The 17,085-nt window shown below is 37.1% G+C and overlaps 2 protein-coding genes across 2 annotated transcripts; both read right to left on the bottom strand.

The window, feature by feature from the left end:
• Positions 1-770: 770 nt before the first annotated feature.
• On the bottom strand, positions 771-3,279 carry LOC107470931 (uncharacterized). Its single transcript, XM_021128544.2, has 6 exons — positions 2,913-3,279; positions 2,559-2,797; positions 2,267-2,479; positions 1,501-1,593; positions 1,272-1,373; positions 771-1,163 (listed from the first exon to the last, which is right to left on the bottom strand). The coding sequence occupies exons 1-6, from the start codon at positions 3,277-3,279 to the stop codon at positions 771-773; spliced, it is 1,407 nt and encodes a 468-aa protein (XP_020984203.2).
• A 2,174-nt stretch (positions 3,280-5,453) lies between these two features.
• On the bottom strand, positions 5,454-6,817 carry LOC107470924 (uric acid degradation bifunctional protein TTL-like). Its single transcript, XM_016090337.1, has 4 exons — positions 6,659-6,817; positions 6,418-6,519; positions 5,732-5,825; positions 5,454-5,632 (listed from the first exon to the last, which is right to left on the bottom strand). The coding sequence occupies exons 1-4, from the start codon at positions 6,815-6,817 to the stop codon at positions 5,454-5,456; spliced, it is 534 nt and encodes a 177-aa protein (XP_015945823.1).
• Positions 6,818-17,085: the final 10,268 nt, after the last annotated feature.

Here is a 17,085-nt window from a genome sequence, read left to right on the forward strand (position 1 = left end):
TAAACAAGTAAAATTTAATTTATTTCCAAGTGGTATTTATCTGTCTGAAAACTACTAAAATGGGTATAGACAACAGTTTTCTTTTTCTTTTTCCTTTTAGCCGGCTAACAAAACACTACAAGACAAGCGGTGAATGGCGGCGGTTTATTTACCAAATTGCGGCGGTTTTGCATTTTGCCATCCGCAGCGCATAAAAGCGCGGGAGTCACATTTTGCGGCGGTTACCAGCAACTGTTGGCATAACCGCTGCAAATCATCGGTTTTGCGTCGAACACCTTAGTGGCGGTTTACAACCGCCGCAATTTCCTTGATCGTATTTAATGAAATTTATTTGCGGCGGTTTTAGAATCGACGCTATTTGCTGCTTCGTTTTTATGTCTTTTATTCGCGGCAGGTTAAAACTGCCGCTATTCCGAGTACTTTTTTTCTTATTTTGATTAATTTTACAAACCTGTCCCTTTTTAAATTAAACTAATTTTAATTTAAAGAATCTTAACGTTACTTAAATTTTTTTTATATTTTTATATATTTTTTCATATTTTTTATTTAACGAATATGATACTATTTTTTCTTATAAAATTCTATACAATGGAAAAAAAACTCATTAATATTTAACTGCGAAGCAAATTAACATGTCTATTTTAATAATGTCAATAAAGTATTTCAATAGTCATCCAAAAAGGTAAAATACTTGGCTAATAATTAATGCCCCATATTTAACATAAACAAAATATATACTAAAAATCAAAGTATCACATAAATCCTAATTTCTATTTTTCTCCATGTCTGTCCAAAGAATTCATCCGTGCAGCGATGTCTAGAGGCAACTCCCCACATTGCTGTTGGACCAGATAACTTAGTACACTCTCTATTGTCTGCCTCTTCATTTTCTCTGCTGCTAATTCATCCTCCATTGCTTTCCTCTTCAATTTTTCGGTCGTCACCTCCGCTTGCAGTTCACACAGCATCCTTTGGACCTCTTCTACTTGAGCTCTATCCACCGGTGGCTGCAAACTCGGACGAAAGAGTTGACTTGGTGTTGGCCCGTGTCCCATCCCACGCACTCTACCCGGGTGCTCTTTACCCAGAGTTTGAGCAAGGGAATCATTTTCTGACAATATTCTTGTAGATTCATCCAGTTGCTCAATCTCAGATATTTTTTCCTGCAGGCATAAATAAAATTACACAATCACACTAGGCTAATAGCATACTCAAGACATTTTAATTGCTAAACCCAACATGTTACAACATATATGACTAAGTGTACTTACACCAATCCTCCGAGCTTCTTCATGTATATAGCTGCCATCAGATCTTTTGTGCTTTAGGATCCATACTTCTCCCCTACCAACTGTCCTCCCTTGTATTTGTGACTGTGACAATACAATTTATCTCATGAATTTCACTTCTTTAAATTTTTTCAATACTTCTAACATTGTTTTACTCTATGAATAAATCAACGCTAAATGCCACTTATACTTTATTACAAGTTTATATTACCTCTTCTTCCCTAGCCCTAGCCAAGCTTTTAGATCCGCCAATGTGCGTGTAAAGCTGCTTCTTTCGATTCAGCGCGTTTTGCTTGCACTTCGCCTATTAAAAATCAACAGTAAACTTGAATTCAATGAAGTAGTAAATATAGCTATGTATAGTATACATACATCCTACGTTGCAAGAGACTAAAAATAATGGGGCATTAAGTATAGTAGTGAAGAATTTGAATAAACTGTACGTAATCTAAATTTAAGTATTGCTTTAACAAAAATAATAGTTTTATAGATGCAGTCCCTATTTACATATAAGAAGTTAACAATATTATTGTATTTCTAATATGCAAATGCAACCCATAACTCATACCACAACTAACGAAAAAAAACATTTAGCAGGCCTGTGAGATAGTCCAATAACAATCATATAGCATAAATTATAATAATAGGGGTACTCAAATTAAACTAAATATCTTATATGGTAACCTACAAAAAATAAGGTTCTAATAAGGAAGAATGGTGTACACCAATCTCAGCATCATGCATGTATATATTATCATCTTAGTCAAACATTCCTATTGGTCTGTGACCTATGCTGGAAATTGATATATTAAAGTGAATTAATCATGTATATTAATCAACACGGTTCAAATTCAGCTCAATCGGAATAAAATTATTTATATATACCAAATCATATCAAGTAAACAAACGGATTACATTTTTTTATTTCAATGGAATTCATTTTTTAAAAAAGTATATGTATTAAATGAATGGGGTACCTTTGTTGCAAGATCATTACGATAATCAATGAACCACTTCCAATGCTCTCTAGGAATTCTCTCCGAGCGCTGATCAAGATTCTGCCCAAGTGTCCTTGTTGGTTTGTAATGCGAGTCAAACAGCCTCCCCCTTGTGTCCTTCCAGGACTTCTCCATTTGTTGCAAAAGTGTTTTCTTGATTCTACCACTGCTATCCTGGAAGTGGAACATCTCCTGCGACGACAATGTCCAGCTATAAGTAATTGCAAGTTAAAGGTTTTATATGATTAAAAAATTTGCCGAAAGTCATTACCTTTATACAATCATCATAAACCCTGTCTTTGCCCCGCACCTTTGCCCAACTCTTTTCACAGATAGAAAATTTGCTGTAATCAGAACCCAACGCTCCTAGAATGCCACTCAACAGGCCAGCTCCATATCCGACTGCCTGCAGTTCCTCATTGAACCTCAGGATGATCTTGCTACCTTTAAGAGACCGCTGCATAGCCTCCCTCACACTCATTTTAGCTTGCTTGATTATTCCTTCAGAATCTATCAATAAAGAAGAAAAAATGTAATTTATGTGCTCAATGTGCCCCACTTGTAAGGAGCATAACAATATCATTAGCTGATCAATTAAAAAGTTTTATCATTCAATGCTTGTTACCAAAGAGATCAACATCCCAAAACTCAATAGTCTTTTGTCGTTTGTGCTTTGCAGCATCAGAAGCAGCAACCATCCTGTCAATGTGTTCCTCAAACAAATCTACCTCGTTCGCCTCCGGGTCAATGTCTTCATTGCATGGTACCGTCACTTGTGAACTGTTAGCGGCCTGTGGCTCAGGTCTTGGTTCGCTCCTAGGTGGACAAAAGGGTTGCAGAAGAGCCGCTGCGGAGACACCACCATTACTGGGGGGCGGAGGGATGAGCCAATCATCGTCATCGGATGGTGAAGACACATGAGGTGCAACTGGAGGCTGTTGATGTGGTGGCTCCACTCTTGTGCCTTTCTTGAAGCGAGCTTTCCTGGGCATCTTACAATCCTAGTAAAAACACATGTATCATGCCAAAAAAGATTAATTCATCATGGAAGAATAGAATATTAACCAACAAACAGCATTACTCACATTTTAATTATGTAACAAGATATTAAAAACCAATCTATATATGTACATATCTTAATTATATAAATAGAATCTCTTTTTTCAAATGATCCAACTACATGTAAATTAGAAGAATCAAATTAAATTTCAAAGAGAAAGCTGTTAATGGAAGAGGACACTATTAAAGCCATAGGATATTCCGTTGGAAAAATGAAACCTAGTATACAGAGCATAAATAAATTAATAGTTTTCCTAATTCTCTATTTGCATGAGCCACATCTACTGCATTACATTATTAATTACCATTTTTAATATTCCTATTTATCACAGGTGTATTAAATTCCAAATATTTTTAATTAAGGTACTATGATTAAAATTAACATCCATCATTAATAATTATAACATAATTAATTAAGAAACCATGATTAAAGTTAACATCCATCATTAATAATCCTAACAGAACTAATTAAGAAAAAATGCCTAAAGTTTATATTCCCAAATTTACATGAGCAATATCTACTCCATTAAATTTACCATTACCGTTATCAATGTTCATATTCCTAGCAAGAGAATCGATCGCAGATTTTTTTAATCAAGAGAATATTTTTTTTACTTAAGATAATTAAATTATAAATTAGAAGGAATTATCAGTGGCCATATTCTTTAACCATTTTTACAGAATCATTGAAGGTATGAACATGCAACCCCCCAAACGAATTATATATTATATGTGAATGTTAATACGCACATAGAATTCGAGTTACTGTTAAGATGATAAAAGATAAAAAAAAGAATGATTGCATGCAATTAGAAAGGGTCAGCATCTCCATTAATTGGTACTTGTGGCCAGCGGATCTCAAGTAATGTGGTTTCTTCATAATAGCATTGATACATAGTGCACCCATTCAACAAAAATGCTCAGGTCACAAATAGATAACTGACCCAAAATGAAGAACATAACTATGTGCATGAAAGAGGTGGAACTTGTTACCTCAACGAGCACGACAACCGTGTGAAAGAGGATTTGACTGACGACCATGAGGGAGCCAAGGGCGCACCAATACCGACTACGCTGCTCGGAACCGACCACGGGGAAAGTGAAAATAAGGATTCAGCTATGAAGGATTGTGAATGTACACGCAACTGGGGCTGGTGTAAGGAAGTTTTGGTATTTATTTATTTACTTTAACCGCTCCAAGGTTTTACGGTGGTGTGGGCCTTGAGATAGTATAAACCCACTACTAATTTAGCCTGTTTTCATAATTATAAAAGATGACTAGAAGAAATCTCAAATAATACTACTACTGATACACGGTTTTCATAATTGTAAAAAAATAACAGATCAATCTTTAATTTTGTTCACTAATCTCAATACATAAAACACTAAGACTACAATGCTATATAGTCTACCAATATATTACAAATTAAAGACCAAAAGCTAAGGTCCATAGGAATATTATTTGCCTTATTGTGTTTTATACTTTTTTTAAAGCTTCTAAACACATTTGGAGATATCGTGGGATGAGACCCCTTAACTTGGTATTAGTTTTATTTAATTGAATATTGGAAGTGAATTCAAGAATGGAAAATCCACGCCTTGTATTTCTTGTGAAGACAATTTTCACATATTGTCTTTGAATAGCTGGCTCAAATAGGCAAAAAAGAATTTAACCATCGAAAAAGTAATAAAAAAGGTACCAAAAAACAATTGAATAGGTTAGTTAAATATCTTTGTATAAATCTCTTTAAATATATTTTTAAAGAATGTGATTACGAAAGTCCGTATCATAATCTAAACTACATGTTCACATCCTTGATAAAAAGAAATAGGATGAAATCTTTAAGACAGTGGTAGAATGTCTACCTTAGAAGCTTTTGAAGGATTATCGAAGACAATGACTTGACTTTATTTAAAAATCAGCAGGTTCTTATATATATATATTGTGCATTTAATTGTGTTTGAAATGAATCCAAATTCAATTCTGTGCAAAAACACAAAAATGAATAAAAATAACAACCAAAACATAACGGGGATTCAACCAAACAAATAATGAGTAACAGTATTCAACAAAAACACCATCATAAGAAAGCAGGGTAGAGATGGATCAAATCATCTGATTCTCGTCTGGTGTTTTATTGAGGTCATAATCTCTCATGGTAGCATTGTGACCGGTCCAAACAACCTCATCGGAACTGTTGCTTGGCACGACTTCTTCTTTCTGTGAGTCTTGAACTATCTCCCATAAATCTTCTATTTCCTCTTGAAGCTTCTCTTGAGATAATCCTGAAAGTTACATCGTAACAAAACTCTTTGAATAAGATTACTAAATTTTATAGAAAACATGGTCTGGCTGCCATATTCTACAAGGCTTGTTAGACTTACGTTCCCAAAGTTTCGTGAGTCCTCTTTCTATGAGATAGAATTCCTCTTGGGCCGCAAACTCCAGTTCAACCAAGAGATTGTTCTCGCATCGGGCCTAAATCAGAACAAAGTGATCATCAGAACAATTGGGCATTCCAAGAAACTAGGAAGACATTACATAGGATAATCTGTACATGTTCATGGGGAGGGGATTTGTTGAATCAATTCAACAAGATTCAACCCAAAGTTTTCTCTTTTAACCTGATAATATGTAATAGGGTATGCTTTCTCAAGAATACAATAAAGAAGGAGACAAGAAAAAAAGATTTTGCTTGAAATATAGATGCTTTATACAAGAGTTCATTCATAACAATCACAGCACACAGCAGGAAATGCTGATCCGCATCTGTCATATCGTTTATATGATTCAACATTTTCACAAAGCACAATCATAACTCAGCAAGGATTTCACAAGCACAAAGCACTATTGGGAGAACACTAGTCATATAGAAAATAATACACAACTTCACATCTAGTTTCCTTGCTATTGATAAACCAAGCATGATATGATGCCTAACGGCAATGATCTAACTGAGCAATAATTAAGAAAACACTTGATTACTTTGATATAACTATCACATATAAATATAATATAAGTAGTACCATCTGGACAAATCATATAATTCATGTGTAAGCTGATTTTATACCTTGACCTCCTCTAGTATTTTATGGGAATGTCTAGCATCTGTAGTTGTTAAGAATTTGAAGCCAAATTTCTTCCGGTACTTTGCTCTGAATTGACATAGATCCTACAACATTCAGAGTCATATAAATCAACCGATAGTTGGCTTTGTCTTATGGTTATAGGATACTAAACACACTAAAATAGTTGTTGCCGTTCGACGAGGTAAAAGAACCCTTGAGCGGTCAGCCAGATTAACCACGTACTGATATTAGTTCAGTAGGCGCCTTACTAATAGCATCACCTATGTGCCTGTGTGCAGAGAATGCATCCAATCGTGCTCTAATAGGCAAATTTTTGAACCATAAATCTTGAGCGAATGAAGTTGCGTGCTCAAGTGAAGAGAATGGAGATGCCTCTTGCATCGAGCGGATGAAAAAGAAGCTGCTGGCACACATAAAGAGGTCATTCTCTTCCAATTTCCCTTTAGTCCCAACACTTAAAAGGGTGAGCAAGAGAACTCTAAGTATACAGGTCAAGCATATTAAATCTCAAGGTACAGACACTTAAAAAGTGCAAAATTAAATAAGATCAAAGTCGAACCAGACGTCTAATTTCTATCATTATCCTATTTGCTTATAAATAAAATTGCAAGAGTATGATAAGGGGAAAGGTACTACGCATATAGTACTAGCGTGCATGTTATATATTGCTAGACAAATATATCTATAAATCAGCAGCCTCTTCTCTGGTATCAATTACGTCAGGAGTGGGTTCTTCTAAGTTGCCATCCCTTGTCAACGAGATACCATCAACATCACGCTTAGACAAATCAGTTCGATTTTGTTGGAGGGAAAGTTCGACCTCACAGTGTTCATTGTATTCACCCATGTCAAACAAATCTCTCGGCTTCACATGGACTACTACATTCCAGTCCTTATCGACTTCAACGTCCACATAGTATACGAGGCGAGCCTCGGAAGCAAGAATGTACGGCTTGTCGTCTTCACGATCACCAGTGTGAATCGGATTACTAAAGTTGACACAGGTGTGTCCCAAAATATCTTGCTTTATGCCTCTACCAGACGTGGTGTCTGCCCAGATGCATCTAAACAAGGCCACAGAAAATTGTCACTGTAATTCAGCTCAATGATATCTACCAATCTTCCATAATAGGAGACGCCACCAACAGCCATGTTACTGTCACGAGCGCTTGCATAACTTCTAGTGTCAGAAATGACACAAACCCCGCTATTCTGGGTTCTCATTCCTTCCTCTCTTGATACGGTTCTAAACCTGAATCCATTGACATTGTACGCCTTAAAGCGCTTTGCCTGAATATTGGGTCCACATGCGATCCACTGCAGTTCTCTCGGGTGCATCGTACTTCCCAGTGGTATCTACCAATGAAATATACATGTTCAGAGTTGAGTAGCAAGAGGCAAGATATCAACGAAACAATAAATGGAAGAGCCATACAGAAGATTCACCTCATTCTTGAACCACTCGGCGAATTCTCTATGGACAACCCTGTCAATGTAGGCTTCGTTTCTTTTGCCAATACTTCGTAGCTGTCTTTTTTTGCTAGCCCTAAAATCCCTGAGCATACCATATGGATTTATTGTTAAAGTTATAAACAAATATTGCCTTCGGTTACAATATGAGCCTAAGTTTAATAACTACACTTACTCTAAGAAATTCTCCACAGCTGTGCAATTGACCAATACGTGACGATGTGCTTGAAATCTCTCGGTTGGTGAAAGATTCAAACATGCTGTAGCACCTACCACTTTGTCAATCAGTGGGAACATGCTTGTCGCGTTATTAGTCGCATCTTCGCTCGGTCGATCATTAACACGCAATGATCGATTGATCCTGCTCTCAACATTATCCAAATATCTCGAACAAAAAATGAGAATCTCATCGGATAAGTAGCCCTCGGTAATTGATCCTTTCGGTGCTGCCCTATTACGCACGTACTGCTTAAGACGACCTACGTACCTTTACAAACGAGATATGTGTTAGGTTGTTAGCTTTCAAAATAAATCAAATGTAAAATTAGTCATGTAGGTACCTTTCAATTGGATACATCCACCTATAATACACCGGGCCCCCTAGGCGTATCTCTTCGACCAGATGCACAGTTAGGTGTACCATGACTGTGAAGAAAGACAGTGGAAAAATTATCTCCATCTGACAAAGAGTGAGGATCACATGTTTCTGTAGGAGAGGAAGTTGTTGAGGGTCTATAGATTTACTGCATAGCTGTCGAAAGAAAGTTGACAAATCAGCCAGGATGACTGCCAGTGGGGCTTCCAATACATTCCTTATAGCTATTGGGAGAAGATGTTCCATGAGAATGTGGTTGTCATGACTTTTCAAGCCGGATAGTTTTCGCTGCTGTAGGTCAACACAACGAGATATGTTGCTCGAATGACCATCTGGAAAGACCACATTCTTTAAATTCCTAAGAAAGACGTCCTTCTGTGAATTCGACATAGAGAATATTGCAGTGGGATACTTTTCATCTTTCCGTGGCCAAAGTTCACGCCTAATTCCCATCAGCTGGAGGTCTTTTCGAGCTTTGAGGTTGTCTTTGGATTTACCACTGTCGTTCAGTATCATGTAGATAATGTTGTCACACACATTTTTCTCTATGTGCATCACGTCCAGGTTGTGACGCAATAAATTATACTCCCAATGTGGGAGTTCAAAGACTCATCTTGTAATGCAGCCTGTTATTCGCGTGCTCTTTTACCAGCTTCCGTTTGCACCTTGCCAAACTTGACATGCACATTATCTAACTGTCTCAAAATATCTCCACTCGACAATGTTATAGGCGGACCTCTGACCTATACCTTCCCATCAAATCTGACCCGGTCCTGCCGAAATCTTTGGCCTTGATTCAGAAAGTGCCGATGACCCATGAAAAACTATTTCTGACTGAAAGTGAGTCGCTTAGACTCAGCATCCAGGTTGCACGTAGGACATGCTCTCCCACCGTACGTATTCCACCCAGATAAGTTGCCCAACCCTGAAAAATCGCTTATTGTCCACATCAACGCAGCATGCATCTTAAATGTTTTTTTCTCGCTAGCGTCGTACGTATCAACACCATTCCACAACTGCTTCAACTCATCTATCAAGGGTTGTAGGTAGACATCTATGTCATTACCAGGCATCTTGGGACCGGGGATAATCATAGACAGTAAGAAAGAGCTGGATTTCATACAACTCCATGGGGCCAGGTTGTAGGGGATGAGAATCACGGGCCAGATCGAGTACCTTGAGCTGAGATTTCCGAAGGGATTAAAGCCATCGCTAGCTAAGGCTAAACGAACGTTGCGTGGATCGCCACTTAATTGAGTATATCTTCTATCAAATGCCTTACATGCCTCTCCGTCCCTTGGATGCCTCAAAAAACCATCCGAGTTAGGATCTTTCTTGTGCCACAACATGTCAACAGATGTCTTACTGGACATGAACATCCGCTGCAGTCGTGGAACAAGGGGAAAGTAACGAAGAACCTTCGCTGCCTGCGGCTTCCCATTCTTCCCACATCTCTTTAACCTAGACTGTTCTTGATCGCTACCTTGATATAGCATACAGTCATTCGGACATGCATCTATCTTTTTGTACGCAATGCCAAGCTTTCGTATGATCCTCTTGGCATCGTGCAGAGAAGCCGGAATCTTTACATGCTCAAAGGCCTCATAGAGTAGCTCTAGTATCATTCCGAAGGCCTTGTCGCTCACGCCGCACATGCACTTTGTATAGTATAGCCTCACCAAAAAAGCCAGCTTCGAGAATTTTGCACATCCCGGATACAATTTCTACTATCCATCCTGAAGCAGCGCCTCAAAATGACGGGCCGCGTGACTAGGTTTGCTGTACAAATATGGCAACTCTTTGGCACCCCCTCAAAATCTTTGTTGCTCGAGTCATCTTCATCGGCAACAAATCCTGGAGAGTTGAATGCCTCATGAACCATGTCGCGCATTGGATCTCGGTAGTCGCTACCAGGGTTAGCTTCTTGTGTCTCAGTAGAACTCTCTCCTACGCGTCTCTCCCCTTGATGTAACCAAAATGTATACTTAGCAGGAAACGATTTTAACAGCAGATGATCGTAAGCATCCTCTCTAGTTTGGAATAGGCAGAACCCACATGAAGGACATGGACAATGTATCATCCCATTGGATGATGCATTCGCAAATACGAAGTCCAAAAATTTGTTCAAGCCGGCCTTGTATTCGACACTACCTCGTGGCCTTGAGATCCAACTCTTATCTATATCTACTTTTATGATTTCATATAAACGAATGAATAAAACTTTAATAAGAAAATAGAAATAGTAAATATTAAAAAAAATTCGGGCAAACTGTCTAACGGGATATATTAAATTTATCACAATTATGTAGCGGGAGAGTAATATTCCATATTAATTCAATAAGTAATCCCAAAGAGAGAACGGGAGAATAAATCGGAAATGAAATAGAGATAAAGGTACTTGTATCCGGGATAATAGATAGAATATAAATGGTATTAGGAAGGTTGCTTACTCATGGTCTAATTCTGCACTTTTAAAAAATTACTGGAAGAAAGAATTTCTGGTTCCGAAGCCAAAAAATGAAATTAAAAAGAAGAGCTTCCTTTAAAAAATAAAAAAGGAAGGAACAGAAGTTAGAGTGTAAAATTATAAAACACTAAAATATAAATAACAGATCACATAGCACAAAAAAACAACAAAGCCTCTGAATCTATTCATGTCGTGAGTGAAATAAATCAAAAAATGTTTTGGTGAGCATCTTTTCCAACACCTCCAGCCCTTGTTTCCCGTCTTCCAAATTGCCTTTTCATTTTGCAGTATCCTTATTTATTAGATTTTCAGTGATACACCCTAACTAATCAAATTCTCTATTATAGAATATTAACTAATATATAGTTAATTAAGTTCACAGCATATTTGGAAAATCATGGATGTCTCCTGAACTCAACTAACAGGACTTGATTATAACTAACTAAATCTAAATATAAACCACTAAGCTAGCTGTATGTTACGGAATCTTCCAAAGAAAAGCAGTTATGACAACCTAAAATTATGTGCTTTATATGTTGTTTCTTTTAGTCTAAGGGTGGAAAGAAGAAATTAAAATGCTCTGTTTACATTGCTTATAAGATTTGTTCACATCAGCTGGTGTCTGTTGGTGTACATGTTTGGTGCATGTGCTTGTATGCAAACATTACAAATCATGTAATAAACAATGAAGTTACTATTTACCCTCGTTAAAAAGATAAAATCTCATTCAGAATCCACAGATAATCATGAAGAACAATCAAGAGGAGGGTCGAAAGACTGAATAAGAGGATTTTGAAGCTTAATTTGGTTCTCAGAAATTTATATATATCATTTATGATCATTTATATATATATATACTAACTGTACATGTCATTGAGATAAATCAAGGTTCCTAATATGAGAATTGTAACGAATTCATCATACAAATCATTAATCATAGTAAAAAATATAAGGAAATGGCTAATGCATGTGGGAAGTGAGATCCCCAAAGATGTTGTGGCCACTGTATGTTACATAAAGAAAGCCATCTTCATCCTTCTTTTCATATATGGTAGACATAATTGCTCTTGTAGGAGAAAGTACATTGTCCACTAAAATGAAGATAGCCTTTTCAGCACTTAACTATTGATATTATTACCAAAAGAGTATAACTAATACTCCACCTTAAATTTATCATTTATCAGCTGAATAAAGAAAATCAATGACCATGATAACTGGTTAAGAACTAAGATGTAAATACACAATTCAAATGCAGTTCAAGAAGAATTAATTTAGGTCCTATCACAATATAAAGAAGCATATCAAGTGAATAAAAATATAGTAACAAGTCTAATCGGCAGCTTTATTATATCATCGTTCATATATTAATATCAACCAAAGTAGATGTAAAGTATTTCATTTGTAAGTAGCATACCGATGAACTATCCTCAACTAAACCATTGGAAAAACGACAACGCTTGGTCATAAAAAGTGAACACAATTTGATTAGTATACCCCAAAACAGCTCCACTAGTCATATTATATACACCTTGCTGTGTTATGTTTAGACCAACCAGACGAAAGTTCTTCACTTTCAACTTAATATAAGGCTACATAAACAGCTCCACTAGTCATATTATATTACCAAATCAAAGATTAATACTAAAGCGAACAAAATAGTACAAATCGAAGTAATCATGAACCAATTTGAAATATAATAAGTGCTAGAAGCCCAACACAATCTTAGGGAACAAACTCGGTCAATGAAGCAATAGAAAAGAGAAACTCAGTAAGGTCTTGAACAGAACACTGATTTTTGTGCTAAGGTCTTAAACAGAGCAAGAGGAAACAAAAATGTGATTAACAAAACACAAAAGCTAAACTTAGTAACTAAGAATTCCAAAGCAGGAATATGGGGGTTATAACATTACTTCTTAGCATGAAAATATTTATACAAAGTTAGGGGATAGCAGAAAATATTTAAGGGATAAAGGGCAAGGGGATAAAGGAAATATTTTTAACTAGGCAAATATTGCAACTTAGTCCTTTTATCATTTTTCTTTACTCTTAACATTGACTTCATTTGGTAGCTTAGGCCTTTCGATTGTGAATAGTAGCAGGAGCTATGTTGTTTGTAGATATATGAGTAATTGCTAAGTGTATTAGAATGAGAAATAAGTAGTAATGAGATAACAGGAACTGAGAAACAAGAGTAATAATCTAAAGAGTGTACTATGCTATAGATGATAGAATACTTGAATTCTTTACAAAGATAACAGTCCTACACATATCAACTTTGGAACTCAAACTTTACATATGCAGCTGATGATCATCCAGCCATTCGAGTCTCAACGTTCATGCAATCTAACCTTGCCAGTATTAGCCACCACCACCATGAGACCAACTCTTACATCTCAACTTTGTACTGCTTTTTTATTTATCAGCAATCCAACTTCTTATCACATCTCTTATGAGTGTATTGAAAAAACTGAGAGCTTTGGATAGATATAGTATTCAAATTCAGACAAGTCTTTTATTTCATTGATATTTGATAATAGGATTCATTATTTTGGACTATAATTCTAGATATAATTGATACGAATTATCTGCTTCTAGTTTGAGGGCTCATCAACTTCATTAACTTACACACTTCAAATTTTGGATGGTAGGTTCTACTACATGGAAAAAGGAGTTGTCACTCCCAATTTATTTCTATGGCTTCTCGTTTCAGGCGACATTGTTGAAAAACTATGCCACAGACCTTTGATTTACCCTTTCAGATACCAGTTAAATTTAGTGAAAAAAAGGGAAAAATTCATATGCGAGACAGAGCTAACATACAAAGAACAAGCTAGAACCTTACTTAAAAAGAGGGTTTTGTACATACCTTTATTGTAACCCACGAATCTGGTTGACGATGGATCCACCTGCAACGGGAAGCGCTGGGCAGCTGTTAGTGGTGTTCGGAGGAGAACGGCGGCAAGGATGCACGCGGGGAGATGTGTTTCGTGCCTCTTCCCCTTATGGTTCACGCGATGAAGACTCTAAGGTACGGATTTGATTTTGGAAAGGGTCGACGGTAGGAGGGAGAAGGATGGATCGACAACCACGAGTCTCCATGGTCACAGATTGGGGAACGGTAGAGCAGGGAAGAGATTTGCGCGCTCTACACTCTCCTTTAGCGGGTTTCTCAGATAGTTAATTTTGGGTATTCTGAGGCGAAGTTGGGTTATAATATCCTGGTTGATGTTTTGGAATTAGCGGCAGGCTTTGTGGGTTCGACCCAAAATCAAATCGATTCCGCGTCAAAAGTCTAATTCGGAGAAGAATCGCAGCAATCTACCCTTACTTGCTGCGTCTTGTGAAATCGCAGGAAGTTCGGCGCTGGCATCTGCCGCGCCTATTGTAGTGAACATACATGGAAGAAGAAAAGGAAATGATTTAGTTTAAGTCAAATAAAACTTGAAAAGTTATCACATTTTTTTTTGAAATAATACTGTTACAGACTTAACATTAATCATATACACTAAAATTAACTATTAAAATCAATCATTATGTATTTATATATAAATATATATTATTTAATTTATTTTCAATGTATATTTTGTATTCTAACTTCGCCTATGTTACATTTGTGATACATAGCCGGTTCCAAACCCGAATAAAGAAGGAGGGTTGTGTTAGGTCTTCGACAACCAACATAAAAACTTAGTCGAATCTTCATGACATGAATCAAAGACAGTTATTATGCTAAAGTTAGGCCGTTGCCCGGAAGCAACGCGCTGTATGGCTCGAGTACAGTGTCAAATGAGCAAGAACCGTTGTATTGGTGCCCGGATATAGTGTTAAATGAGCAAGGGTTCCTGCGTTTTCGTGAACGGACGAGGGTAAATAAGTTCACAAAGTAAAAGGTAAAGGTCGGAGCGACAGAAGGTTGAGATTTGGGACATGGAACATAGGCACTCTAACAGGAAAATCCATGAAGGTGGTGGACACTATGACAAGAAGGAAGATTAACATTTTGTGCCTAAAAGAAACAAAATGGGTTAGTGCGAAGGCTAGAGAGTTGGATACTTTTGGATTCAAACTTTGGTATACAGGAAAGGTGAAGAATAAGAATGGGGATGGTATTATTGTAGATAAACAGTGGAAGAAGGACGTAGTGGATGTCAAGAGGGTGAGAGATCGGATCATCTCTATCAAACTTGTAGTGGAGGGAGGTGTTTTTCATATGATTAGCGCTTATGCACCACAAGTGGGTTCGAACGAACAATACAAGATAAGGTTTTGGGAGGATCTAGAGAGTTTGGTTCAAGACATATGATGAACGAATTCTTGATGGTTTAGAATTTCACAAATAAAATCTCGTTGTAAAGTATAGTTTCCAAACCGATCAATAATCCTTTCATACAAAAATTTTGGTTGTCACAAAGAACAAACCCCAAATAAGAATTAACCGGAGTATTTGAACTCCGGGTCGTCTCACGAGGATTGCAATGAAGTGGTAAATTATTGGCTATGAAGTATGTTTTGGGGTTTTTTGGAATAAGAGACATGAAAAGTAAATGATAAGAAAATTCAAATAATAAAAGGGCCTTGGCAAGGGTTGGTGGTCAAGGATCTCTATCCTTATCACTAACCACAACATGAGAATTGGCAAGGATTAACCCCATTAAGTCATCCTCTAACTAGTGGTAAAGGAAAGTCAAATGAGCTATGCCAATCCAAGTCCGTAAGTCTTAGTTATCCACCAATTCAATTAGTGAGATCTAAGGTCAATGGCTCCCAATCATCAATCACTTGGACATTAGCAACTCAAGAGTTCCTAAGTTACCTTCCCAAGCCAAGAGCATAAAATTCTACTCTAAAGCCCAACCAAGCATTTTGTCAAAAACTTGGTGGGTATAAAAGGAAAGCATGGTAAATGTGTAAGAATAATAAAATCTACCAACTACCAATTGCAAGGAAACAATAATAACAACTCAAATCAACAATTAAATGAACATCAAACATCAAATTGCATTAAAAGATATTCAAATCTAACATGAGCATTCATAAACATAAAAGATAGCAAAAATGGGAATTAACATGAAAACTAAGAGGAACCAAGAATAGAGACATGAAATTGTAGAGAAAACAAGATGAGATCATGAAATTGGTACTAGATTTAAGATAAAATTAACCTAACCTACCCTAATTCTAGAGAGAAGAGGGAGCTTCTCTCTCTAGAAACTACACTACATGATGCTAACACTTCAAAACAATTGCTCCCAAATAAACTAAACTAACTAAACAAAACATGAATTCAAACTAATTTACCATATATACAAAAGAGAAAAAGGGAAAGATGTTACCATGGTGGGGTGTCTCCCACCTAGCACTTTTGTTTATTGTCCTTAAGTTGGACTTATGGGGAGCTTCCATCAAGGTGGCTTGTGCTTGAATCCATCATTGAACATCCACCAATGCTTGGGTCTCCATTGTGCTTCATCATCTAAAGTTAATAACTCCAAGCCTTGATGGAGTTCTTCACAAACCATGGGCTCCCAAAGTTGATTCTCCTTGTGTGATCCGGGATCTCACACTTTGTTTTCACACCCGTCCTTGAGTTGATCATGGTGATTTTCTCCGGGTGGCAAGAGAGATGAATTCTCATAGAAGCACCAAACTATCCTCCTAGACCCATCAAATTGAGCACTAGTCCAACCCTTGCTCCTTGAAGCTTCAACCATAATGAGCCTAAATTTACAACACCAACCACTAAACATCCTCCTCTTACGCTTAATTCCACAAAGTGCCCTAAGTTAGTCATCCGTCTCAAGTAAACCATATTCAAGTGGCATTACAAAGTTAAGAGTTAGAAGTTTTGCCCACTCAAACGAAGGATTGGATGACAACTTGGGTGGAGGGGTTCCCAACGGTCTTGATAAAGCATGTTCCACTCCCGTCCATCCTCTTCTAAAGGCTTCCACCACTTGGCAAGGTTCTTCAAGCTTCACCCCTTGCCAAGCTTCCTCAAGTTCCCATTCTTCTTCACCAATGTTTTCAATCTCTTCCCCATCACTCAAATCATAGATAGGAGGTTTAGTAAAATCTACCTCATCATCAATTCCGAGCATAGTGGGGAAGGATTCTTCA

The sequence above is a fragment of the Arachis duranensis genome, chromosome 1, assembly GCF_000817695.3.
Source record: "Arachis duranensis cultivar V14167 chromosome 1, aradu.V14167.gnm2.J7QH, whole genome shotgun sequence".
In the NCBI taxonomy this organism is placed as follows: Eukaryota; Viridiplantae; Streptophyta; class Magnoliopsida; order Fabales; family Fabaceae; genus Arachis; species Arachis duranensis.

Coding starts and splice junctions, on each gene's coding strand:
- LOC107470931 (XM_021128544.2), bottom strand. CDS start 3,279: ATGCCCAGGAAAGCTCGCTTCAAGAAAGGCACAAGAGTGGAGCCACCA. Junction 2,798..2,912: donor TTGGGATGTTGATCTCTTTG/GTAACAAGCATT, acceptor CTTTATTGATAG/ATTCTGAAGGAATAATCAAG. Junction 1,594..2,266: donor GTAATGATCTTGCAACAAAG/GTACCCCATTCA, acceptor GATTTTTAATAG/GCGAAGTGCAAGCAAAACGC.
- LOC107470924 (XM_016090337.1), bottom strand. CDS start 6,817: ATGCAAGAGGCATCTCCATTCTCTTCACTTGAGCACGCAACTTCATTC. Junction 6,520..6,658: donor CGCCTACTGAACTAATATCA/GTACGTGGTTAA, acceptor TGAATGTTGTAG/GATCTATGTCAATTCAGAGC. Junction 5,826..6,417: donor AAATACTAGAGGAGGTCAAG/GTATAAAATCAG, acceptor GTTCTGATTTAG/GCCCGATGCGAGAACAATCT.